The sequence below is a fragment of the Zootoca vivipara genome, chromosome 9 (genome assembly GCF_963506605.1).
Source record: "Zootoca vivipara chromosome 9, rZooViv1.1, whole genome shotgun sequence".
Taxonomy (NCBI): domain Eukaryota; kingdom Metazoa; phylum Chordata; class Lepidosauria; order Squamata; family Lacertidae; genus Zootoca; species Zootoca vivipara.
Genome location: NC_083284.1, coordinates 57609216 through 57636573, shown reverse-complemented (window position 1 = coordinate 57636573; position 27358 = coordinate 57609216). Strand labels below are relative to the sequence as shown.

The following is a 27358-nucleotide window of genomic DNA, read 5'->3' as shown; positions in this document are numbered from 1 at the left end:
GTGTGTTTAAGCTGCGCTGTGAGGGAAGATTCCAGCCAATTGAATCAGTGCTTAGAGTCAGCACCAGCCAGAAGCTCTGGATCCCAAAGGCTGGAAATCACTGCCGATCAGCACAAACTCCAACCCTGCTTTCAACAGGGATCGATGCCACTCAGGAGATCTGATTGGGAGCTTCTGAGCAGAACCAGTAGCAATGCTTGCATTTGGCACCAAATATAAAAGGCACTGAATACAAACCCTGCTCGCCAAGGAACCACCGAGAATACATTGCAAAGCTCCTTATTGTACCTTTGCAGCCACATCTTTACCTGCCTCACACCTTACATGATCCAAATTAAGACCCCTGCAGGAGCTTCCCCACTGCTCACCACTTTCCCATATGAATCTGCTTGGACCCTGAGAGGATCATCTGATGCCCTGCTCTTTGTACCACTTCTTATGGAGAATTGAATGCTTCTCCTAAGTAGGCTCACCTGGTCCCAACTTTGTCACTCCTTCAGCATTTTTGTTTTCCTAGACATTTGGGTAGCACTAACTATTGGCTGTTTGCCTCTCTTTGGTGGTCATCTTGGGTGGGGAGGCTATGGTGGGAATAAACCCTTTCGTACCATTATTATATTCTGAATCTTTTTTCAACGTGGTTTCAGCTTCTGGTTTGGCTGCAAAAAGTATCTGAATGCAGGGTCCAACCACTCTCAGACTCATACATCCCACAGAACCATTTCTCAGAGTGCTCTCCAAAGAACATATGTATCAAGATGTTGCAGAAATTATGTTTCCACCCCGCCGAGTTTTTCCAATACTTTTAGTACAGAACTCTGACACACATGAAAAGCTCTTCTGAAAATGCAGATGAGTAATATTTCATGCTGCTTATTGATTCTATTTTTTTAAAAATAAAAAGAGATACAAGCTGAAAATATTCATTCAAGGAAGAGCTAGTAAGAGACAGGAAGGAGATATAAATATTTTGCATGGTCTTTTATGTAGTCCCCTCATCTTTCTAGATCGAAGACTTGAAATGAATTTGTACCGTATTAACAGAGAACAGCAGCTCATGGATTCCATAGTTTTAAGGAAACAGAGGTGGTTAATGTTTGATTAAGAGAGTGATGACAGGAGCTGTGTTTGATGCCCTGTTTCTTCCCATACTTGTTTTTCCACTTGTGGTGTGTGGTCCTTTTCTTTCTCTTGGAACCTTGTTGTAGCATCCCTTTTCAAATACTATTCAAATACTTAAGCAGATTAAAAACAGAAGTGTTTTTCTGCCACCACCTCTTACTGCCTAGTAGTACGAGGGCCTGAAACCTTCTCTGGCCCCCAGCTGTGAGTCAGGCTTTGTTAGGGATGGTCTATTTCTTTCACATGTGCTCACGGATAAATGCATTCAGTCTTGTTTCAACACTCAATCTGTGATTATCATCTTTAATCTGCATGAGAAATCACATTTTTCCAAACAAGAATCTATTATGCGGTGAACACTAGGAAAATATGCTCTCCTCAGAACAACCTTTTGGAAGATCTTTGGATCCCATGGACATGTGTTGCTGCTTTGATCAACTGAGAGTCAAATCACCATGTGATGGAAGAAATCTATCATATCTTTTAAATTGCTTTAAAAACAATCACGGGACTCGACATCAGTGGCTCTGAAGAGAAAGTTGTGGCTAACTCTTTTGCCCAGTACCCCTTTTCACTGCACCATTTCTCCCCAAGCTGCTATTTGCCCCAAAGGAGAAAAGTAGAACTACAGATACCCTACAGGGCTAATAGAAGCTTCAAGGTGCAATTTAGATCAGGAAAATTGTGAAGATAAAACACTAGCTTACCCCCAAACTACTGCTCTGATCAAATTCAGAGCCCCCTGTACTTGCTTTAGGATAGTAAATCATCTTAAACCTACACAACAGTTCGCTTTGTCCTGAAAAGGTCCTAAATCGGTATGAATGGGAGTATAATTTTCAGAATGTTGGCCCTAACACAGCAGCACTGGTCTGCAACTTAAATTCATCAGAATGCCACATGCATACTCAAGTCTTCTGAACTTACAGTGTGGCAACTGTCTACAGTTTTCATACTGCATTTATATTTTGCCACCATCATCAGTTGTAGCAGGCACAGAATCTTAATGGAATTTGGTGGTATTTGCAAACTTTTAAACAGCCAACCTGTTATTTTTTTTTTTCAGCTGTGCTATGCTCCATACCTCAGGTGGCATTAAACTAAGGAGCAACTGGATTTCTTTATGTTGTACTATAATTTTCTGATTTCCTAAGGAATACCTGACAGCTCCATTTTCTTTGATACTGCTCATGTTTGCTGCTGTGAAAACTTGGATGAGAGCACATTTCTGCAGAAACTTGCAGGAGAACATTTCTGTAATAGTGCAATGCTGCTTTCTATTATTCAGAAGCTATAGCTAATTTCCTCTATGAATGGGGAAAGCATTCTAAGCAAACAGCTGGTTTCCAGATACGGGAAAGGGTGTTGCAAAGTTACACTTTTCAGTTAAGTATGGTGCATTATTTTTACCCAGCATGTACCGTTCTGAATTCACCAACTGATCACCGTTCACATACTTTAAGGGCCATGGGGCCAGAACACACCTGGAAAACCTATGACTTCATGAGCAGAGCCTAGGATAATTGAGGCATCAGTAATTTGCAAACTCCAAAACATAGTCCATACCTCCCAGACTAATATTTAGATTGAACTGTAGCAATACCGTCATATTTTGCACGTCTCTGAATGCTGCAATGCAGTTCTCAGCTTATCAAAATGCTTTAGAAAATGTGTAGTTTGCAGAAAAATATATTTAAAATAAATCCTATGTCCTCGCAACATTGTAAGCCAGGGCTTGGTACCTGAATACAACGTTTACCTGGAAATCCCCTTTTCAGTTGCACCTTCAAGCAGGAAGACTTCTTCATGTGGTATGACTAACAAGATGAAACTGCTTTCTTCACAGTTCAGCTACATACAAGCTGGCACCAGCTACTACACAAGCTCCCTCTTTGCAGATTAAGCACTTCCTTGTTTCATACACCAGGGTGCATGTCACATTGCAAGAAGGCGCTTTACTCCCACTTTTTATTTACTGCTTAGCTTTGTACAGGGCCTTGTAATACTGCCCTTCAAAACCAAAATGCAGCAAGTGTGTGTTTTGAAGTTGCTGGAAACCACAGGAGGGGAAAGCGCCCTTGTGTTCGAATCCTGCTTGCTGGTTTCCTACAGGCAGCTGTTCAGGAGAACAGGATTCTGGACTAGATGGGCCATTGGCCTGATCCAGCAGGCTGTTCTCATGTTCTTATGCAGCGATAATCCAAATAAACCCTAGAGATGCCAGTAGAATTTACCTGTTCACTATTTCAAAGTAGAAAGCTGGGAGCAGGCAGATAGCTGAAAAAAGGTGATATGCGTGGATACGGTTTTTTGTGACTTACCTGTATGGGTAACCATGGTACTTGGAGCGGAATATCGACAACAGGAAACTGAAGAAGAAAACGACAAGACCCAGTCCCACCAGGCATATAACTGGGGGGGGGGGGATATCAATATCAAAAAGCTGTTATATTCAATATTAGGTACAATCACATATATATTGAAATATACAAGGTTAGCTAGGATGTCTCTAGGCATCATCCTTATATCATTTGAGGTAACATTGTAACCCTTTTACAAAAAAACAGAATTTCAAGAGATTATCTTTTCTCATTATCACAAATGACAATGAAATTGTTGTTTAAAAAGAAAAAAGGGAACTAAAGGTGGCAACCTACAAAACTTCTCAGGGTACCCAGAGCTTGTTAGAGAAAGCAATAAACTTGAATTATATATTTCAGGGAACATCATTTCAGGTGTGTTACATCTGACAGGTGAAAAAATAGCACATGTTAGTTATTTATTGCCACAGGCTGGCAAATTCACAGCATCCACATGCCATGTAATTTTTCTTGAAAAGAGCTGGCTGACTCAGCCAATTCAGATGCACTTGAGCGCCAAACTAAAATAATTAGCAGAATCACTGAATTAGCAGATGCATGAATGGGATGTTAGAAGTCAACTGCAGGCATGGAGGGATGATTCAGACTGGAAGGGTGGTAAGAGGCTTTAACCGGGGGGGGGGGGGGCGCTTCTGGACCTAATTCTGGCCCCGCCCATATGTCCTACCGTGTTTCTCATATTATAAGACACGTCTTATATTTATTTTTCCCTCAAAAAAACACACTATGGCTTATTTTCAAGGGATGTCTTACTTTTTTTCCTCCTCCTCCTGCCGCGGCCGGCATTGCTGCTGCGCCTATCAGTATGTCTTATTTTCGGGGTATGGCTTATATTCCTTGAATGCTTAAAAATCCTGCTATGGCTTATTTTATGGGTATGTCTTAAAATATGAGAAACAGGGTACACATGACATCATACATCTACAAGCAGGACATGAGCACAATGAAGTGCAACAGAACTCTTCATAAACGTGCTCTCTTCAACCTAGATCAGTTTACTTTGTACGGTATTGAAAATGTAGGATACAGGCTCAGTGCTCTAAGCATCACTTTTTGCATACAGAACCTTCACTAGGGTTTTGTACCACTCATTGGTTAGATATATATTTTACATGGGTACCGATGACTGCAAGGCTCTTGCTTAAATGTTAATGTTAGGATTTGCAAGAAGCTTTGTAAGTAAAGATATAAAAATCATTGCAGAGATGAAATTTTAATGATATATTTTGGATGTTGTGGTATAAAAGCAACGGTTAAGTAGTGAAAATGCAGAAATTTGAATCGAAAAATAGAAAATCATAAGGAAGGTTTGAAGGAAGTCATGGCTTTAAAAAGCCAAAATGTATTACATAAGGAGAGAGATTGTATTGAAAAGTATTATTGTAAAATAAAAATAAATAAATAAATAAATAAATGTATGTGCATGCATGCATTGTAAGGGTAGGGAGGAGTGGAGATTATTCACAAACTGGGGAGGATTAGCTGGTAGCAAGAGCAACATTTTCTTACCTTTGTTTTGGGACTGCTGTACTACAAGTAGTGACAGCAGCACTGCTGCTCCTGGTGGCCACCTTCTGACAACCACAATTTCTTCTCCAGAATGTCCCCTTGGAGCAATGTGCTGCCATGAGGTAGCCTTATCCCAGAACATCATTCCAATGGGCATAATCGGGATGGGTGTGTGGCAGCCCCTACTGCCATCTCCCCCCACAATGCATCTTGGAATTTTGCTCAGTCATGGCATAACATCATTCTGGAGGGGACATTGTGTGTCTGTGTGCAAAACTCTGCTGCCGCTACACGACAATCCCTCTTCCCAACATGTACGCATTCCCCACTTCCCAGCTGCCCAGAGTGCCTGAGGCAAGGCAATCCAGTCAGATGGGCGAGGAACTAATGATAATGATGATGATGATGATGATGATGATGATAATAATAATAATAATAATAATAATAATAATAATTCCCAATTTGCCTCTTCCCATTTATTGCAAGCTGAACATTCCCAACAGAAGAATGTTCAGTGCAGCCCTAAACAGGAACTCAGAGGAAAGCGATCTGGAAAACATGCTATTTTTTTGTATTACCCAATCACTCCTATTTAGTAACATCATCACTTTTACACACACAAACAGGGCTAGGATCCAATGAACTGCACAGGTAGTTCAAGGGGTGCAACAAAGTTTTAGACTTCTGTTTTTCATGCAAGCTGATGTTGAAAAGACATACCTCAAGCAGCTATTTGGATACCTGTCTGTGTCATTAAATAATATTAGGAAAGAAAAAAGCCTATTCACAAAAGCACACCAATGTGTTCACAAATGAATAAATGCATTTGCAAGTGCTCATGAAAGTAGATGAGAATCTGTGAGCTTCCACGTGGATTGCGGTAATCAAGCATGAATCAGAATCTCTGAACAGCAACAATAAATTGGCCAACCACATTAAAGATCTTACTTCTCCTTTTCCCAACATCTCCTTTGGAGGTAGCAGCTTCATTCAAAAGAACCATTCCCATGGTGATAGCAGCATCTATATCGTTGTTGTCAAGGAAACAATAGAAATGCGGAAGTCTTACAAAGCTAAGCAGTGCATCTTTAAACTTGGGTTATCAATTTTATGATTTAAAGAGGGTAAATTACATTCAGTGTATGGATTGTAAAAGTTCACAGAGCTGTTCAGAGAGGAAAATGCATTAACTAGTGATTATTTCTATGTATCTTCCACATTTTCAGAGTTATTTCCCCCCTTACCTACTTTTAGATTTTTGTAACTGGTTGGAATAGACTAGCAAAAGCATTAAATGAATCCGAGTACACTAATGGTGCTTTGTTAAATTAGGTAAGTATCGTAAAGCCTGCAAACCTATGAGATGTCTGGAAACCGATGTAACAATTCTGGTTGTACAAAATGAATGTCGCCAGGAGACAGATACGGGGTGCATAAAAATAATTACATTAATTCTCTGATTAACTGATGCATACTAAAGCCATTTAGATAGCACACAGTATGCTGTTTCCCAACCAGTGTTTGCAAGATGGATAGTATCTGTCTAATGTGCCACAAGAACAGAGTAAAATCATTGCAGCGGCAAGTGTTTTCACTCACTAGCCATTTTTAGACTCTTAATTGCTAGCTTTTACAAATGCAAACAAGCACATAATGATAAAATAATTTTAACTAATTTGCCAGAATCCTAAGCCATTCACATAATTGTTTGAAAACGTATCCGTGAACAGCAACTGTTACTACTGTAATTAACATCTGTTCTAAGCAGTCGACATACAATTGATGTATCATGGGAGCTGTATCCATTTCTAGCTTTCCCTCCCCCCCCCAAAGAAGGTCTACCATTTTAAAATTTAGCCTCTTTTCTTTTTCTGTTTAATTGCCTTGTTAGTATCTGTAGTAACTAAATGAAAATTATCCACTGGGCACCACGCTCACTGTAAACACCTTATATTAACTAAAGTGCACTTTTTGACTTTAGGAGTTTTGTATTGCCGCTTTTTATGAGTCTGTAGTTGTTAAGAACACAACATCCACACATAATGACACCGGAGAAAGCATGTCTAAATTAGTTTAGTGAACTTAAAAGACTGCCAAGAGCTGGGGGGGGGGGGGAATGTGGCATGGAAAGGTGAAGTGAGTTATGCTCCCACTTCTGAATATCTCTTGCCACTTTTCTGTGTGGGAGTTGTAGACCAACTCCCTTTGATTGAAACAAGCAGGGTTTTAAAGTGTTCAAAGCCTGGTTGGATCACGCACAAAGTTCAAAATAAGTCATCTCAACCATGCTAACCCCAAAATACCAACCAGCTTGGGGCCATGGGCAAGCATGAAATAGAGGAGTTCTTGTAGCACTGAAGATTATCAGAACTCAGCCCAGGGCACCTCAGCCCAGGACTAATTGCAGCCATCAGCAGCCATTAACACCCATCTACAGGTTTACCACTCCCATCAGCCCATCTCCCATTCCCACCCACCCCCACCACCCTCTGTATATATATAGGGTCTGACACTTCTGTTTCTAGTGTATCTGAAGAAGTGTGCATGCACACGAAAGCTCATACCAAAATATAAACTTAGTTGGTCTTTAAGGTGCTACTGAAGGAATTTTTTTACAGAACTTTTAAAAATAACTGAATTCTTTTGTTCATAACAGAGCAAATGCTGTCAATGCTAATTCCTCTGCGTGTATGTTTGGCTCTAATCACAGTGCTGTCCACATTCTGTCCCTCTCCCCACCAAACATGAAATGATTTTGGCATACCATCTTTACTTATCTTTCCAGTTTGTATCAGGAAATTGACAGGGTTACTTGTTCTCTATATTTAATTTATGTAGTCTCATTGACAGGTCTACAGGGAATAGGAAAAAAGATAACTGAAACTCAAAATTCATAAGGCACTCTTTTTTATATATATAAAAAACAACAACAAGCAGGCAACATCCTCTTAAGTATTTGGAAAGGCACACAGGAATCTCCAGGTTTCATGTATTTAGATTGGTCTGTCTCCCTACACTTACAGTGCAATCCTACATTTGTCTATTCAAAAATTAATTGCATTAAGATCAACGGGATTTATTCCCAGGTTAAATGTGTGTACATACACACACACTTATTAGAGCTATGAACTGGCTCCAGCAAAATCCTAGCTTCTGAGTTGAATCAGGGTGACTTGTAGAGTCACAATCAGCCGGAGTGAATTGAGGCAGGCTTAGATTGCATCGGGTACACCCAGGGCAATCTGCAGGGGAGGATAGTCAGGCAGCAAGAAGAGGGAGGAAGAAAGAGACGCACGCAAGGAAGTATGCATGCTTTCCCCTTCTGACTGCATGCTTAATCAGGGTTTTAAATCCCAATTATAGACTGTGCAAGGCCCCTGATTTGGTTTTTATTGGGGGGGGTCACATCTGGAGTGGTTTGGCTCCGGATTGTCCCTGTATTGTATTGTATTGTATTGGGGGGGGTATGCACAGACTACTGCCTTAGCTGATTAATTGTGTGCGTTCAAAATGAATAAATGTACATGATTTTGCTATGAGGAAAAAATGCAAGAGTGCTAATGAAAAACAATAATCATTCTAGATGATAGACATGTGCTGTGGCAGCACACATCACTGTCAGGCAACATACTTCCTTCTCTCCCACAATGCCATCTGCGATGTTTATAAGAAGTTTTCCTATTTTATTTTTTATAAAAAAACCTGCCACTTTAATAATTGGGATCATTTTTGTCAGTTCAAAACATTTTGAAATCAATCAATCAACTAACCATTGCAGGCTTTTATTTGTTTTTTAAAGAGGGGTGGAAAGCTACCCCCAACACCCACCTGATAATCTGTTGCGGCACTAAATCAATCACAAAAAACAGGACTCTTGGGAAGGAATTTTGGAGGTACTTGGAACTTCCTGACTACTGACATTAGGCAGGTGCAGTGCTTGGAAAGTTGATTTTGAAAAGGAACTCGTTCTAGTTCATCCTGATCAAAAAGGAATTTACTAGTCCCAGTCCCAGTTTATGCATTTACAAACCAAACTATTTCAGTTAAAGTTCATCCAAATGAAGCTTGGACTGAAACTTCATCCTCAGCAATCCCCCCCCCCCCCAGCATTCAGAATGTTAAAAGTGGCTACGCAGGGACTAAAAATAAATAAGATGCCATACATGAGGAAGACAATGCTTGACAGGCAGGAAGTGAGCAGGTGAAGCTTTCCCCACAACTGTATTTCCATACTAGAAAAGGCTAACTCTGCTTAATATACGCCAGCCACTCAACTATTAAAGATCCACAAGGCACCAATCCCTTTGTTCTTGTACTTCTTACTGCAAGCTGCTCCTGTTGGAAGGGAACAAATTTACTCAGCAGGGAAGATACAGGAAATGTCTCACATTCCTTCCTTCTGCTTGTTTAGCAACAGTGACTAAGAACCTTTGTATCTGCCTAATTTGGCTTAAAAGCATCACCCAACATTTTGCTTGCTTGCTTGCTTTATAGATGCTTAATTGACATTTGAAAAAAATGAAAATAAAGAGTTTGGGGAAGTGGTGGGGACATCTGAAAACCTGTAAGAAGCTGCACTGATGCATTGAAGATTTCTAATGCATCCATTAAACTTTAGAAACTTTGGTCCTCTTGCAGGCAACAGAAGACAAGTTTTTGACCATTAATGAACACTTGCAGAACCAATGTTTTGTTTGAAGCTGTAAATACCTGGGGAGGAAGTTTCAGAAGGATTTTGCTCCTCCAAAATCTGCTTCCAGAAATGGGCAGAGTAATGGGAGGACCAGTCCTTAAAAGATAGCTGCTTTCTTTCTGAAATCTAAGTTGGGGTTGAAAGGTAGGCTATGAACCAGAGGTACTTACTTAAATCAGATAGATGGTGAGATTTACTTAGGCCTATTGATTTCAACAGGCCTACCCTGGGTATGACTGACTCACATTGGCTATCAGCCACTGTTTCATTTGAAAACAAAAACTTAAGGAAATGACCTTCAGCAATGCAAGGGGCATTGGCACTTCTGGCCATGTAGTTAAAAAGGCAGGAAAATAAAACTGGCAGAGTTGCTCATTCATTGTATGTAAACGGGCAGACACTTGGCCTCCTTGTCCTTCAGGCAACTCAGCTGGAAAATTGAAAAAGTAAAATCTCACTGAAAAACCAGATGCTACATCTGAGCCGAGATATCCCGAGCAAATAAATTACGAACGTATAAATAAATAAAAGGCCATTGGCTCACTAAGAGTTGGCCACTTCAAGTACCCATTTTAATTTTTAGAAGATGAGCTTTGGGCTAAATCTAAAGCTCCACGGTGGGTTCGAATCTAAACCAGGCCATTATTTATTGAATCCATTTATTCATAGGGTAATAATTACCAACATTTATCAAACCCTGGCACCGTGGAAGAGGTCAGCGGCTGGAAGCGTGGCCAACGAGGCAGAGAACGCTGCCAGCTTCCCAACACTCAGAGACTCCTGATAGTTGCATAATCCCCCCCTTCAGCAATGGCTGGCACTGGCTCAAGAGATAGCAGCATCCTTTGGGAGGAGTGTGCCGTGGCGGCACTGCAGCATGTCAAGAGTTAGGCGCCAGTAGCAACTTCCAGGCTAAGCCTCTTCAAGCTCCTGCCATTTTCTGATGTCAAAAAGCAAGCTAAGAGCAGCGGCTGAAGGAACCTGTCAATTAGGTCTCCACAGGGCAGCTGTCAGTTTGCTCAGTCTATTCTCTCACCATGATTGGCACCATCCAGTACCTGCCAAGAAAGGCACAAAAAGCACTCTGGCCAGCTGGGAGTAGAAAGCACATTTACAGCCCGAACTATAAAACAACTGGTTTTATATGCTGCCGGAGACTCCTTAATATGATAGGCTTTAAGCATGGTGGAGATGGGAGATACACCATCCCCTAGCAACATGCAACCTGAATGTTCCTTTCTGAGAAGATAGGAAGTGGTTCGCATCCCAACTGATGCTCTGCTAGAATCCGGGGGTTGGGGATAGCAACGTCCTTGAATGCTAGAAATTGCAACAGAGCTATTTTGCCTAGTAATTCAACAGAATTGGAACACCATTGTGAAACAGCCACCTAGAAATGATCTGATATAATTGAGGCCTCTTCTGCACCCTCTTATACAGAAAAAAAAAGATTCCCAGTGGCACTCAGACAAACAGTTATGGGTCAGCAATTAACAGGTGTATTGTGTCATAAGCCAGGCGCATCAGGTCTGAATACCTACTGGAGCACTTTCTGCAACTTTTGACTACCACTTTTTAATTTCCTTAATGCTGCAGCTTAACATACTGTAGGACTAGTCATTAGAATTTGTTCCTGTGCAATGTTTGCTTAGCTTTAGAGCTCTTCTTTCAAATTCTGAATCTCTGATAGTCTAGTGCACTCAGGCTTGACTCAAGTGCTCAATCTGTCTCAACCCGCCGCTCCTCTCTAGGCACTCAGTTCACAGATCTGCAAATTGTTGGGAGGTTTGGTGCAGAGCGCTGAAAAGTCAAAGGCTGTGCCCAGCAATAGCTTGCAATGAACTACACACTGCACAGAACTTTAATATTGTTTTAGTTTAAGAGCAGTCAGCATACAATGTTGTCTCCCTCCGTGTGTGTGTGTGTGTGTGTGTGTGTGTGTGTGTGTGTGTGTGTGTGTTGACTTCTTCAACAGCTTTGACACTGATCACATTTGAACTACCAGATGTACCATCAACTTGTTGAAGAATCAGATGTTCAGTCATTTTCTACACCATTTAGAAAAGTGTAATTATTGAAAACAAGGGCCTTTGTCACCTGTCTTTAGCACCAATCAGGAGACATAATTCAATGGAAATATTAAGCAGTAAACTTAAGGATGTTGTTTTTCTAAAGGAACCACCCTCAATATAAGCTCTTATGAAGCTTGACTGTTTCTGATGATCTCTGAAGCTGAGAACTGATATTCTATCTAAAGCCATCAGACCCGTGAAGGTAAAGGTTTTAAAATCCATTTCAGCCCAGTCCAGCTACAACAAGCAGAGGATGGAACTACAGCTGACTGGATGATAGACCACTGATTTTCAGATCTTTCCTTTTCGGTGAGATAACACCTGGGCTACTTAGAAAGGTGCCAATCAAACTGGTTGGAGAAAATAGGTTTTGAAAAGCTTGAAAATGAGAACCCAAAATAAAAGTTGAGACACGGATTACAATGACACTTAAAAATTTCAAGTATGTGAAGTAGAGGAGAGAAAACATTGATTTGTTCTCTGAAGAAAGAAATATTCTGTAGTCCACACTTCAGAGAAGTGAAAACGGAAGTATACGGTCACCTAAGGAAAAAGCATATTCCTCCATTATCTTTTCCTTTATTTATTTATTTTCCATATTCTGATGCTTATTTGGTTTGACCATTCTTATGGGGTTGCTTTTGTCCTCCAGCTATAAACTTTCTTCTTCCAATCCTGCCACACCCAAAAATGACTGCCCACTTTCCCTTACTGTCTCTTATACACAGAAGGTCACCTCAAAACATTTGCACAGCTATACTCCTCTCTTTTCCTTCAAATCCTTTTCAGAACTAAGCTTTGAGTAGCCTTGGGCTCATTTTCAGTTGAAGAAGGCCCATGGCTCAGTGATACAACTCATGCTTTGGGTGAAAAATTTCCCAGGTTTAATCCTTGGGAATCTCCAGGAAGAGGTGGGGGAAACTCTGATTAGAGAACTTGGAGATCTTCTGCCAGTCTCAGTGTTTTCCAAACTTGGGTCTCCAGCTGGTTTTGGACTACAATTCCTATCGTCCCTGACCACTGGTCCTGCTAGCTAGGGATGATGGGAGTTGTAGTCCAAAAACAGCTGGAGATCCAAGTTTGAGAAACACTGGTTTAGATAATACTGACTTGATATAGGGCAACTTCTTATGTTGTCTTACGTTAGCCAAACATGCCAATATATGTTTGCTCGCTCATATTCTACTCATCAGTCTTACCTGCTTCCTTTTATCCATTACCTCTCCCATTGGAAGCTTCTCAAGGGCTAGGAACTATTTTTTTTTTTAAAAAGTTTATATTAGCTAAGTGCTATCAACGCTACTAATATTTATACCCAGACTCTCTGGAAGTTCAGCCTATGCAGCAAGACACTTCTGTGTTAAAACTGACCTTAAAATACCTCATTAGTAAACTAAATAGTTTTCGTAGCTTGGTTACCAACATTTTATCTGCATTAACTGTATTTTAGAAAAGACTTATTGGGGAGCGGGAAGGAGGAACCCTGCAGGTTATTGTAAATCCCCACAGTAATGACCTTCAGGTTTATCACTTGCTATACAAGCAAATACATTGCTTAAATGGAAAAGTCTTTTGATAAAGAAAATATTTATTACTTGAGCCGCATTAAGTGGAATGTTGTTGCAACAGCAAGTATGAAAACAGCACAGATTACAGTTGCTAATCTTCAGCATTCTGGTGCGAGAAAACCTAAGCAAGCATTGTGAAAAGCTTAGGGTAAAAAATGTGTGGAGAATAGATGCAGGTTTTTGGCAGTAGAAAGGAATATTATCTAACTTCTAGGGTGTGTGTGTGGGGGGGGGAGAGACGAAGCATGTGTTGTGAGGAATGAGAGGAGAGGATTAAAAAACAACAACAGTCCCTTCCTTCATTTGCTAAGACATTCAAATAATGAGAAGGCTGAAATATCAAGGACAAGTAGGGGAGGAAATTATGTTCCAAATGTGAACTCCAAATGTATGTTTGTTTTAAAACAGACTTTCCCCATTTATTGTAGTTAGGACCAAGTATTAAAGTTTGAATCAAGCTACAAGATCAGGAGAAAGAGTAATTTTTGAAAGGCACTGTTTAGAAATACAATTGAATGCTTCCTGATAGAAAAAAAAGTGCTTTCATCCTTACTTTCGTGAATATCAACATGCCTCCCCCTCTTTCTTTCCTACAATGTCTGTCACCACCACTTGATGATGGAAAGATGATAACATATGTTGATTGCACAAACTAAGGTCTTTGGTGAGCTTCTAAGAATATTGGTACTGGAACAAATATGTAACAGTTGTTTCTATACAGTCATTCTGTTTTATTTCATATAGTTCAGTCTATCTCAAATGCATCTCAGCTCCTGGAATGATTTATTGATGGCTTTCAAAAAAAACAAGCACTACCCCTCCAAAACCAAGCTACTCAGGGCAGCCAAAATATTGATATAAGTCTGCCTAAAACCACAAACTATTATTTGTGAAAATTACATACAGCACCTTCAGGCAATGATCATCCAACTGAGCGGGTGACAAATATGTTTACAGTACATAAAGCTTCATTCTCAATTGCACCTGATAACAAGCTACTGTTGCTCTTAGAAAGGAAAACAGGGCTTTGCCAGTTTAAGATAAATGAGAACAGATGCTGAGGAAAAATGGCACTACACTGTGGTTATAATGACAGATTAGAAGCAATCCAAATCTAAAAACAATTCTCAAACTGCGTTCAGCATTAATGTTTCTTCCCCTGAAGATATCTGTCCTTGGATGCACTGTATGTAAAATAAACCAAGGCGTGGAATCCCATCTATTCCTTTCCTGGGAACCGAATCCACATTTTGGCAAGTTTGCCTTCCAAAATGTTGCTGTGCAATAAGGAAGCTGACTTATTGAGCCTTGTTATCCCTTAAGCAAGCTTTAGACAGGCCTAAATGAATACACTTTGACAGAATTACCCTGGATTTACTTTGACGTAAATGAAAGAGGCATGATGCTCAATATTGTACAGAAACCTGCTAGATGGAAAAGGCAGGAGAAGCGGGAGGGCAATCCCTGTAAGCTTACGGCACCGTGCCTGGATAGCATCGTACAAGTAAGCTTGCACTACCTGAGAAGCGCTGTGCACAAACATGTTACAGAGAAAACTAAAGCTGAAATGCTTCTGCTCACTTTTGTTGGCTCAACAGTACACACCTGCCTGTGGCTGCCACCCCAAAATCCCTCCCAGTGCTAGCCATTTATGGACAGGGAGTATTGCTTAAACATTTTCTATCCCCTTTTGGGACAAATGAGGGCCCCCAAAGTGATTTACATTTGAAAAAACAGGAAAAATAAAGCAAAGTGAAACAAAACACAATCAAGTACCAAAAGTTAAAATTAAAAATTTATAATTATCACAAGCTGATTAGAAAGGCTGAAAAAGAACAAAGTAAGGATCCCAACTATTTTCAGTTATAGGCAGGGCCAGTCTGGTAAGAGAGGGGTGTCTCCTCCCATTGGAGACAAGGCAAAAGGCATATTAAAATTCAACAATATGCTTTTCATAAAACACTGAGAAATTCAATAGCATTATCCGGGAAACTGATATTTTGTTACTTTCTTCTCTACTGCAAATATTTTTGAACAGGCAAACAGAAACAACAGCACAGCTAATAATTATTGCTGATACATAAAGGATAATGGAAACAAATTCTTCCAAGTGTAACTGTTAAAAATCCATATGTAAGACTTCACACTGCTTGCATAAACTCTTTGCATCACAAATTTCAGTTGACAGTACTGAGCCATGAAATAAAACCTTCAAAAACTCTTGTGGGACGTGCTAGTTTAAATCCTCTATTCAAACTAGAAAGCTGTGAGAAGGATGTGTCAGACCAGTAAAGAAAGGTTCCTTGGCAACTTGGCTTTGAATGTTACTGTAAGCCTGATGACATTTGTTGAAAATTTGTTTAAGGGTCCTTTGATGACCATCCTCTATCCACTCAAAGAGACAGAAGCATTTGAATTAGAAACACTGGTAAAAGTTGGAAGCTAATTGAAAATCTATGTTGGGAACCTGCAATCATCAAGGAAGCCTTGAGACTACCACTTGCTGATCAGGAACTATTCACTCACCCTAATTTTTCCCACTCACGGTAATGTATGAAGTTGGAACTGCTAGTTGTGAAGTATTACCACCTGTCTGCACGATTCATGGGGTGAAAACAACAGCACACAAAGGAGTTTCATAAAACAACAGTTGTCTTTAACACATCCATACTTCCACAGAACCATGGACTCCCCATACATTTTGGTGAGTCAGAGAATATTCCATGCACAGTCTCCAATACAGTAGTGAATACCGCAAATAGTTCTCAGAGAGAATCCTGTATGAGGACCAGAATCCACTGGAACCCCCACCATCTTCCATACCATCCTCAAATTGTGTAGCATTTCTGATGTATACTACTAATGGTGAAAATGGGGAAGTTTTGACAGCAAACAGCAAAACATAAGGAACTCTCAGATTTTCTGAGTGGTACTAGGAACATTGTGGTAGACATAGGTTAATATGGGAACTTGGGCAGAACACACAATCAGTTATAATTACTCTGTAATACAAGTAAGATAATTCCTTCTAAAATCTCCTGCAAATGTAATATGATGACCCAGGACCTCAATACACACTGCCCAGGCTTGTGCCCCGAGGAGGTCACTTTGGTGCTGCTAGCTAACACAGCTGTTTGACTTCACCCCCAGAAACACACTCCACTGTGTCTCGAGACAGATGGATGTCAACACCATAGTGACTTCTCTGCATCAAAAAGCATTGCCTCACGTTTTTTTTTTTTGCTAATGGGGAGCATAACCATACGGCCAACTTTATTACCTGACTGATGAACCTATTAAAAGAGAAGGATTCGTTCAAATGGGTCTAGGCCCTTAGAGCCTGGAGTTGGCGTTGCGCTTATGTGCAACCATCTCATTTTATATAGACTTTGTTTTCTAACTGGGTGTATACAGGCGGTGGCAATTTTAGGCCTGTCCAATTGACACATGATCGCTGACGTGCGGGTTCTTTCGGACCTGGAAGAAGGCAGAATGGGGGTGAAATGGGGGTGGAACAGGGGAGGGGCGGAGCATGCTCTACTGACATGCGTGGGGGACAGGAACAGAATCCCTGTACAAAATGATCACTGTGTGTAGATTATATATACCCCAGATGGGCAGGGTAGAAATAATAAATTATTATTGATTATTATTATCCACCCATTCATTTGTTTGGAGAAGGTATGAGTACTTAAGAGATGAACAATGGCATGTGCGTGTTGGGTGGGGGAATATGCTTCCAATGAGACTTGCTTCCACATTTCAACTAGGAATAATCTTTTGCTGTGATAGAGGAAGACCTATTTGCTCTCTCCAGATGTTACTAGACACCAAATTGTTAGGGATGATGAGAGTTGCAATCCAACAATATCTGGAGGGCAACTGGTTCCCTACCCTTGCAATAATGGCAAGTTTAGCAAAAGATTAAAATGATTATCTTGTCACTTGATGATCACTGCTGACATCCTGAGCTGATCCATAGTTTAACACAATATAGTTGGCTTCTGTTACAAAGGGAAAACAATACCCAACACAGTACCAGGTAACCAGTTAGCAGTATACATCAAAAACATCTACCTTTCTCTATACATAAACCCCTTAAAACTATTGGGCATCATCTTAAACACATAGCAAATAGGCAGGGAATGCAATACGTGTTCAAAACCTCAGTGATATTCACTGTCAGTGCAATTTCATGTAACATCAGACTCTGCTTAGCTTGCCTTGTTCCATCCATCAACATCTGAAGGATACTCAGGAGCAGTATAATATGAGACTCTGCAACGAATTGTGCTTGGCTGCTTCCATGTATGTAACTCTGAGAAATGGGGGGAAAGGGAAAGTAAGTATTAGATTAGCAAATACAAAGGATGTTTAAAAGGATACAATTACTAAAGATATGTGTCAATAGAATTAAAAGCAAATAAAAACCAGCCTGGCAAAAGCAGGGTACAAAGTACAAAGTAATACAGAGAGATGACAGAGGTGCATAAGCATGGCTACAGAGCTGCACCTTTCTAAATTCTTGCTTAAAGCCAAAGAACCAGTATGGGAGATAACTAAAAGGGGTAGGCTGCTGCCTAGAGTGGACTAGATGTGCCTTTGGCCTAATCCTAGAAGGCAATTCTTAAAGCAGTGTCTGTCTGCCAATTTCCTGAGCTTTAATCAGAATTGTAGCATTGACACAGACCAAAACCCACATATTGAACAGCAGGTACTGGGAATTATCCAGCAAGCTGAATTTTTTAGCCTGGCCCTTGTGTGCTACCCTCCCTAGGAGATTCCATACTTGGTTCCATTAAAAAAAGCCACAAAACCATTAAAAATCCACAAAAGTCTCAGAATGATGTTTCAACACAGATAAGACACTGTGTAAGGGTCAAGGAGGGACTAGGCAGAGGAACAAGACCAATTAGAAAATGGCAGGATGAAGACGTGAGTTCACATATGTTGAAATACTTGTCATTCAGTGAGGCGGGAGGGGGCACTTTATTTCATTCATCCAAAAGGACAAAGGGATCCACTCATATCAAGGGCAAGTCTATGTACAGTGGTAGCTCCATTTATGAACTTAATTCGTTCCAGAGGTCCGTTCTTAACCAGAAACTGTTCTTAACCTGAGGCACGCATTCACCAATGGGGCCTCCTGCTGTCTCCACGCCACTGGTGCGCGACTTCCGCTCGCATCCCGAGGCAAAGTTCACCTACTTCTGGGTTAGTGGAGCTCGTAAACCGAAGTGTTTGTAAGGAGGACGGTACGTAACCCGAGGTTCCACTGTACTGAGGAATCAGTGGCCTTCTTATGCTAAAACTTCAAATTTCTTGCAACACTTTTTCATTTCCCAGTGACAGTGACCTGCTGGTTTCCTGGACCATTAACTGACCATTTACCAGAGAGTTAATTTTCCACTTTTCATAGATAATGTCCATCCAAAGCATGCAGATTACATTAATTGTGAGGTATACATTTATTACATATGAAATAAAATCTACTGCTGCTTTGATAGCTGCATGTGCAGATCTTCTAGACTTTTTGTCTTTAAGGTAGAAAAAGGGGGGGGGGAGAAGAGCCTTTGGGTGACATGATGCTACACTGCATGAAAAAGAAGTGTTGCACTTGTTCTGCTGTCACTCTTAGATTTAAGTGACTGTGGTATGGAGGAGGGTGCATGTAGCTCAGACCCTCCTAAACTGGCACCAGCTCTCCAGGATTTCAGTCAGGGGTATCTCCCAGTCTGGAAATAGTGGGAATTGACCCTGGGACTGTGTAATGCAAAGCAGATGCTCTAACAGTGAGTTACAAGAGGCTCACAGCATGTGACAGCGAACAGCTGGCAGAAAACTAAAGTAAAGTAGGAGCACTGATAAGAGGATGTAGGGCTGGGAAACCAGCTGGCGAATAATTATTTGTAAGGATAATTTAGGAACCCAGGAGTCACTTCCAGTACAAAATTATATTGTACAGAACCAAAACTTGTAATTTATACTTCAGTTTTGGCAGGCTCCTCTCAGCAGCAGCACCTCCACACTAAACTTCCTGTCCATGCAGTCCCTCTGTAAGCGGAATCCCCACCCCGTGATAAATAAAAGCCTATCAATGCTATCAAATTTCAGGATACCTGAAGGAAAGTCAACCTAAGGGATGAAAGTTAATGTAGCCTAAATTAAATCAAGTGCCCTACAGAAAGATAATTAGGGCATCCACATAGCCATTAACATATAGCACCAATCTAACAATGAACCAATCTATGCAAGAAATACATTTTTTGGACACTACTATAAAAATACAGGATGGACATATAGACACCACCTTATACAGAAAACCAACTGACCGACAAACATATCTACATGCTTCTAGCTACCATCCCAAACATACCAAACAATCCATCGTATACAGCCAGGCCTTACGTTACAACCGCATCTGTTCCAACTCTACAGACAGAGAATCTCACCTAAGAGATCTACAGCAAACCTTTTTAGAACTAAAATATCCACCTGATGAAGTTAAACAACAGATCAACAGAGCCAGACAGATACCTAGAGAGAACCTGCTGCAAGACAGACCCAAAAAAGAAAATAACAGAACACCACTAGTCATCACATACAGCTCCCAAGCTAAAACAGTACAACGCATCATCAGAGATCTACAGCCTCTCCTGGACAATGACAGCTCCCTTTCTCAAGCTCTGGGAGGAAGACCTTTCATTGCCTACAGACAGCCACCCAATCTTAAACAACTCCTCACCCACAATAATACAACCACCAGACTTAACATGGACACTGGTACCAGAGCCTGCAATAAACCCAGATGCCAACTTTGCTGCCACATACACCCAGACAACACCATTACTGGCCCCAACAACATCCAACATACCATCTCAGGACTATTTAATTGCTCATCTTCTAACATTGTGTATGCCATCAAATGCCAACAGTGCCCTTCAGCTCTCTATATTGGACAAACAGGCCAAACCCTACGCCAAAGGATAAATGGACATAAATCTGACATCAGGAACCAGAAGACAGAAAAACCAGTAGGAGAACACTTCAATCTCCCAGGACATTCTATACAAGACCTCAAAGTAGCTGTCTTACTACAAAAGAATTTCAGAAATAGACTGGAAAGAGAAGTTGCTGAATTGCAACTTATCACCAAGCTCAAAACCATGGAGGGACCTGGTTTGAACAGAGATATCGGATTTTTATCTCATTATACATGATAAGCGATCTTCAGCCATCTCAACCCTTGCTTTTTCATGCAAAACCATTTGCAGTCGTTTGCGGTCATCAACAGCTATCAGTCAGTCAATCACCCATTTCCACCACCCTTCTGAGTGATCCCCCCTCCCCATCCCCACCCCTCCCCACCCCTTCTCTACATAAGTGCCTGGAAACTTCCATTTCACTGTATCTGAAGAAGTGTGCATGCACACGAAAGCTCATACCAAAATAAAAACTTAGTTGGTCTTTAAGGTGCTACTGAAGGAATTTTTTATATAGCACCAAAGTACACAGCACCTAAGGTATCTGTCAAGAGTTGAAAACTATATATCTCAAAATGTAAATACCTAATCAACTCCCTGAGATGAAAAAGCACACAAATTACTGATTTTATTAATGTGAACATAGATAATGATCCCCCCATAAGTATACAGTATATGGAACTGGATTTGAAGAATGAAGCAGCAATACTATGATGATCTGCACCCCGGTTCTTTATAGAGATGGGCCAGCTTCCAAAATCTCTCTATTAGTATGAATTGGGGCTGGAAAAACGAGTAACATAGGATTTCCTTCCCTGAGCACTTTGATTTTGAACACTTAAAAAAGGATGCTCATAGGTTGGAAGATTCAAGTTTGGCTTGGACTTGCTCCCCCCCCCCCCGGCTTTCCTTTGCAAACCTCTTGAATTAGAATCTGAGCCAAGTTTGGATAAACTCTTATGCTATCCCTAGTACTGCATTTGGGGGCAGTTTCAAGCAATGATGAGCTGGGAGTAGCTAGCACAACTGTTCCTGGGCTTGCAGCCAGGGTGAAGTGCACCCAGAAGCAGTGGTGATTTCAAAATGTATTGCAAGAGAGTGCATACATATGCTCTAAAATTTATCCTTAGCAACCCTCCTTGTAGATAATGGTCGCATGTTGAAAATAGCATAATCACATTGTCTCAAGGGGGCAACAGGCACAGGTCGCACAGCCAAAAATTGTGCCACCATCTGTGAGCAGCACTTGCCAACATAATCAGAGGTGGGGAAAGTGCTGTTGCACTCAGTTACTGCTCAGGAGCTTCCCATGCACATCTAGTTGACCGATGTGAGCAAAGGATGCTGGACAAGATGGGCTTTTAGCCTGATGCTACAGAGCTCTTATGTTCAAGGCGGTCGGCTGAATTAGCATACTCCCTTGCCATCACATCAGTTCAACTTCAGCTACAGCTATAAGAGAGTCTTCACTCAAGGTCTTTTAACAGATCCACTTTCCAAATCCATTTCTGTGATCAAAGTAACTGCAACAGTAAGTCGCAATAGCCAAAGGGCCCGGCAGACTTCAGCAAAGAATTAACTTGATACTAAAGGTCACTTGCTTCAAAAGATCTTTTCTTACAACACTGCAAGGATTTTGTCTCCTAAATCTTGATACGACAGTGATGCCACTTAAGAGTGAATTGCCAACTTTCTTTCTAGTAACAGTCACTTGTCTTCAGAAGGCTTTACTCTTATCCACTATAAAGAATTTTAGGTTTTTCATGCAGTCACAAGTGCTAGCTGACTAATTCATTTTCCTTGCCAGAAAAATGCTAATAAGATCCATTTCAGTATATAAAAATCAACTGTATGTTACTATCAGTAATAGGATACTATCCATATGAGATATAAATATATAATAATAAAGCTAAAAAGATAGAGATGTAATGATGATCCCTGAAGTTTTTAATTAAACTAATGGCACCTGTTTCCCCCCCCCTATCCAACACATATATTCTAGTATTTTTTAAATGAGTCCTTAGCAGTTCAGCTTTGCAGGGATTACAACATATGTTTCTAACATATCTGTAAAGAAACATGTAAGCCATGGTGCACCTGTAACAGCAAAACCGGATGCCTTCATCTTCCCCAGTTGCAATAAAACGTATCTGTCCTGTATTGATCTCTACAGCCACAGCAGTCGCTGTAACTCTCCAACGCCACACTCTTCCAATGTCTCTCAAGACAGATGGCTGCCAACAGATAAGTCAGTAAGACCTCTTCCTACACAGAGGGTAAGCAGAGAGCAGGCAGCAATGCCAGTGGTGTGGATAGAGCAAGTGGCATTGTGGTTAGACAGCAAGAAGCAGAGGCTGAGAGACATTGCCAGGCCTTCAGCCCAGTTGTGCCACCAGCTTGCCAGCTATGAAGTACCAGCCTTGTTTCTATCTGCATCTGTTTCTTGGTCACTTTAAAGTGGGGTGGAATAAAAACTTCATACTTTGCTGCAAAGTGTTCTTAAAAATTTACTATCCTAATCAATATTGATTTCCCATGTCCTGTAGTAGCAGAGTGGCTAGTATGGACTGGACTCGCACACAAAATAATGCTTGGGGGATCAGCGCATCATGCCAGAAGAACCCAATCTTGTGAATGGATTTGCAATTTAACTCTAAGACATTATTTTGATCCCACTGAAGGCAGTAAGAGTGGAATGTTCTACCCAAAGTATCCAAATGAATAATATCAAACACATGTCTATTTCTCAAGAACCAAATTATTTATCTGCTCTCCTAGACTTATTTAGCATTACTGAACCGGAGACGGTATATACTTTGCACACTCTCTCTAGAGTAATCAACGATAGCCATAATGGATTATATTTTTTAAAAAAATTTCTCTAAATGCTGCATATGTTTGTGATCTCCAGAGTGATATCTGTCACGGTTCAGTAAGACACTTACATTAAATGTAGATTGCACTCATTCCTTTCTCCCTGTTAAACTGTGTAAATAAAATAGAAAACGGTAATTGGAAACAAGACCTGTGTGAGTTACATTTTAGTCCTCAAGGCAATTCAATTAGCTCCTGCAATAGCCCCCATTAAAATTTAAACATGATTGCATATTTTAGATGCCACAACGGTCTGCAGTGCTGTTACCTGAATAAAGCAGCATGGGTTTTGTGCTTCAATGAGATGGTACAGGTGATGGGAAAAAAATAATCTAGAGATGTTTGCGTGGGGGCATTAATTAAACTCCATTTAAATGAATAAGCTGGCATCAGAGGAGAGCATTTCTGTCAAGTTCCAAAAAAAAGTTTACTTTGCTTTTTAAAGAGACAGGAATGCACCGTTGTCCCAGCTGTTCAAACGGTCATTTCTGACACAGTGAAATGAAAAGGCTGCTTAAGAGCGCAGACATTGGAACAGCTAGATGTAAATTTGATTATACTGCTGCAGCCTTAGGCTCACTATCTAGTTCCTGGCAATTAAAAAAGCCTTGCAGCTGGCTAGACCTACCCTGGCAGACTTTCTGCTTGCTTAGGCTTGAGGGGGGCGGCATTCCAGCTCAGTGTGACTGCTCTCACATGCTGAAGGAGAGGAAGCACTGGCAAATACCTTAACCAATGCTAAGCATTGGTTCCTTTCAGTGGAAAAAGAGGATCAGCTGTATCTTCAAAGCAGTAATATTGAAGATATGGCAATTATGCAGCACTTCTAAGCTTTAAAAGTTAAAGCTTCATCATACAAGTGCTTCATGCAAGTTAATACTACCTCCTTTCTGTCGAAGGCAGGATGCCTCTGAATGCTAGCTGCTGGGAATCACAAATGGGGAGAGTTCTGTTATGGTTGGGTCCTTCTTGCCGGGTTTACCATTGGTAAAATGTAAAGGTAAAGGACCTCTGGATGGTTAAGTCCAGTCAAAGGCAACTATGGGGTTGCGACGCTCATCTCACTTTCAGGCCGAGGGAGCCGGCGTTTGTCCACAGCTTTCCAGGTAATGTGGCCAGCAGGACTAAACCGCTTCTGGCTCAACGCAACACCATGACAGAAATCAGAGCGCATGGAAACGTCATTTACCTTCCTGCCACTGGCATGCTTTCGAACTGCTAGGTTGGCATGAGCTGGGACAGAGCAATGGGAGCTCACCCCATTGCAGGGATTCGAACCACTGACCTTCTGATTGGCAAGCCCAAGAGGTTCAGTGGTTTAGACCACAGCACCACCCGCATACTCAGCTTACCATAGGCCCCTGTTGGCCCCCTGTGAAAACAGTGTGCTGGACTAGATGGGCCATTGGCCTGATCCAGAAGGCTCTTCTTATGTTCTTATGATCGTCAAATTACATGTTGTGGTGGGGAAGAGGAGGACAAGACATGATGGTTTCCATAAGATCTCCATGTGAACTCATTCTCTAGGGTCAGAGGTTTGAGTGGGACTTCCCACCTCTCCTGCTAGCCACTGGGCTAGCAGTGATTGACAGGATGAGCCACCCATCACAGACGTTTTTGGCGTACAACTCCCATGATCCCTAGCTAGCAGGACCAGTGATCAGGGATGATGAGAACTGTAGTATCAAAACATCTGGAGGGCCAAGTTTGAGGAGGCCTGGCCTAGTGGCTTCTCAGTGACACTGCGTCAGATGCATGCAGCAGAGTGTGTATATTGAGGGTGGGGGAGGCAGCTCAAGCCCAGGATCCAAATGCAGCCTCCAATCTTTGTATATGACTCGTGGGACCCTCCCCATGCAACACAACCCACCAGTTCTGCTCCATGCCTTCCTAGAGTGTTCTTGCCTGGCTGAAGTGTGTCCCTGAACTTTGATGATGTATACCGCTTGCTCGGATGGAGCCCAAAGTGTGTGTAGAAAAGTTTAAAAAAGAGAGAAAGAAAGTAAAATTTATACTTCTTGCTCTGCAAACATTTACATCAGGCCTCACAGTTGGCATGTGGCAACTGAAATGGTGTCTGCAAGGGAATCTGGCTGTAAGGTTGAGAGATTTCCCTGCCCCCCTTCAAGTAAGATGTATAGGTAAAATTCTCCTTAGGCAACATTTGCCTGGAATTAGATTGCTGATAGCAAGGGAACTAGAAGGGCCTTCCCTGCAATAGCTTGAAGGCTTTGGAACAAGCTACTAGAGAATGCGTATCAGTGTGCCTAACTGGAGAGGTTAAAGAAGAGTTGCAAGACCATTTGTGTTTGAGAGCAGTTTTGCCAACTTGCTAATTTCCCCCTGGCTCCTTTAGCGGCATTTGGATTTCATGGCTGCTGGGTCATATTTGATGTTTAATGACTTTATGTCGTTGTCATGCCGTAACAAGTTATGTGGTAAGCTGCTTATTGTTGGTAACTACTTCAAACCAGAGGAGAAGCTAGATTACACACACACACACACACACACGGTGCTCACAGAACTTTGGGGTAGTACAAATATTGCTAAGAAATGAAAAAAATAAAATGTTTTCAAAATAAAGGGAAATTTCTATAGCATTTTCACAATGGCTCATAACATCTACAGTATATCTAAGCATGCAGGCTATATACATCCATATACATCTCTGCCCAGTTTTTGCCTCTGATGAACCAATTCCTATTGAAAGTTTATTCCAGCAATTTCTAGGCTATTTTTTTCAGGATCACATGGATGCATCTAAGTAAGTCATTGCACAAACAGAATGATTTCTGTTCATGCAACAGAGCTTTCCTTCCTTCTCTTTTCCTGTGTACCTCCTCACATCCCCAACTTGCTCCAGATTCCCCCCCCCCAAAAAAAAATCTGGAGCAATTTGGGGGTGGTGTGGGGAACACACAATTGAGGGGGGGGGTTTCCCATTGCACGAGTGGTAGTTGTTTTGATCATGCAATGACTTAGTTGGATGAAACCACCAATCCTCCTAAATCTATGAAATTTTTTATAAAAATGCTACCACCTTGTTTGCAAAATTAAAACGGATAAAATATTTAACTCATTAAATGAAAAACAGACAAGGAACAAATTGTCATTTATATGCCCCCCTCCCCCACCTCTGTAACTGCAGTATGTACTAGAGGACAGGAAGTTATTTTTACAAATCTTTCCACTGGCCTGTAAAAACCCATGCCATAATGAAATTCATTGTTAACATGCTACAAAATTGTCTTCCGCCCCTAAAAATCAACAGTGGCTAATTCTTCACAAAACCTAGTGCCAAACGCAGGAGGGAAGCACAGTTGCTGTTAGCCTCATGCAATTATGCGAGGAGGGCATTGGCAGAGCTAGCTCATTTATTCCCTCCCACCAGTTGAGGCCTCTTTCCTGCGGGAGTCTTTTTCAATGTTTTCACTGTCATCTACCAGCACAAAGTCAATCAGACCCAAAGCTGCAATACTAATGGATGCACTTTGAATACCGATTTTATGACCCTAAGGCGTACCATCTCATTTGCCAGACTAGAGAGAGGGAAAGGCAAATGAAACCATCACAATAGACTCACAGGCTATCTCAGTGGCCACTAGAGAGCACAGTGTTTACATTGTTCCTTTGAAGGAAATGCCTGTTTTCACTTTCTGCAGACCAAACAATACCATTTCATTATGTTAGTGGGAGATTTGTTTTGTCTTCATAAAGACCTCTAATCGCCAAATGACAAAAGCTACATCTGATACAATTTTGGCACAGTTTCTTATTAAATCATCTTTGATGTTTAACAAATATCCAGTTCAAAGAAGCAGTTTCTTATTGATCCTTTCCCCAGTTTGGGCAGTTAATGATTGTTTGTTCGGATACTTTAATTTTAGCATGATGTAATAATGTAGTTATATAAAATTTCCAACATCCGTCAAAAAATAAGAAGGCAGCCTTTGGCAGAGATTTAACATTTGAGGACACAGCAGCCACTCGCTTCCCTGGCACACTCTATGTAACACATATTCAAGTTATATCTCCCTATATACATTAAGATGTAAGGATGTCATCACATAGCCATTGGAGGAATAATAATAATAATAATAATAATAATAATAATAATAATAATAATAATTTATTTATACCCCGCCCATTTGGCTGG

General features: G+C 41.0%; 1 protein-coding gene across 1 annotated transcript in view; it reads right to left on the bottom strand.

Moving 5' to 3' along the window:
• The window catches only part of TUSC3 (tumor suppressor candidate 3), a 125611-nt gene that overhangs the window by 9358 nt on the left and 88895 nt on the right, over window positions 1-27358 (bottom strand). Inside the window, exons 7-9 of the mRNA XM_060278821.1 lie at window positions 17600-17663; window positions 5961-6035; window positions 3444-3534 (exon numbers count right to left, since the gene is read on the bottom strand). Coding sequence (XP_060134804.1) covers window positions 3444-3534; window positions 5961-6035; window positions 17600-17663 — 230 coding nt within the window. The remainder of the gene's footprint in view (window positions 1-3443; window positions 3535-5960; window positions 6036-17599; window positions 17664-27358) is intronic.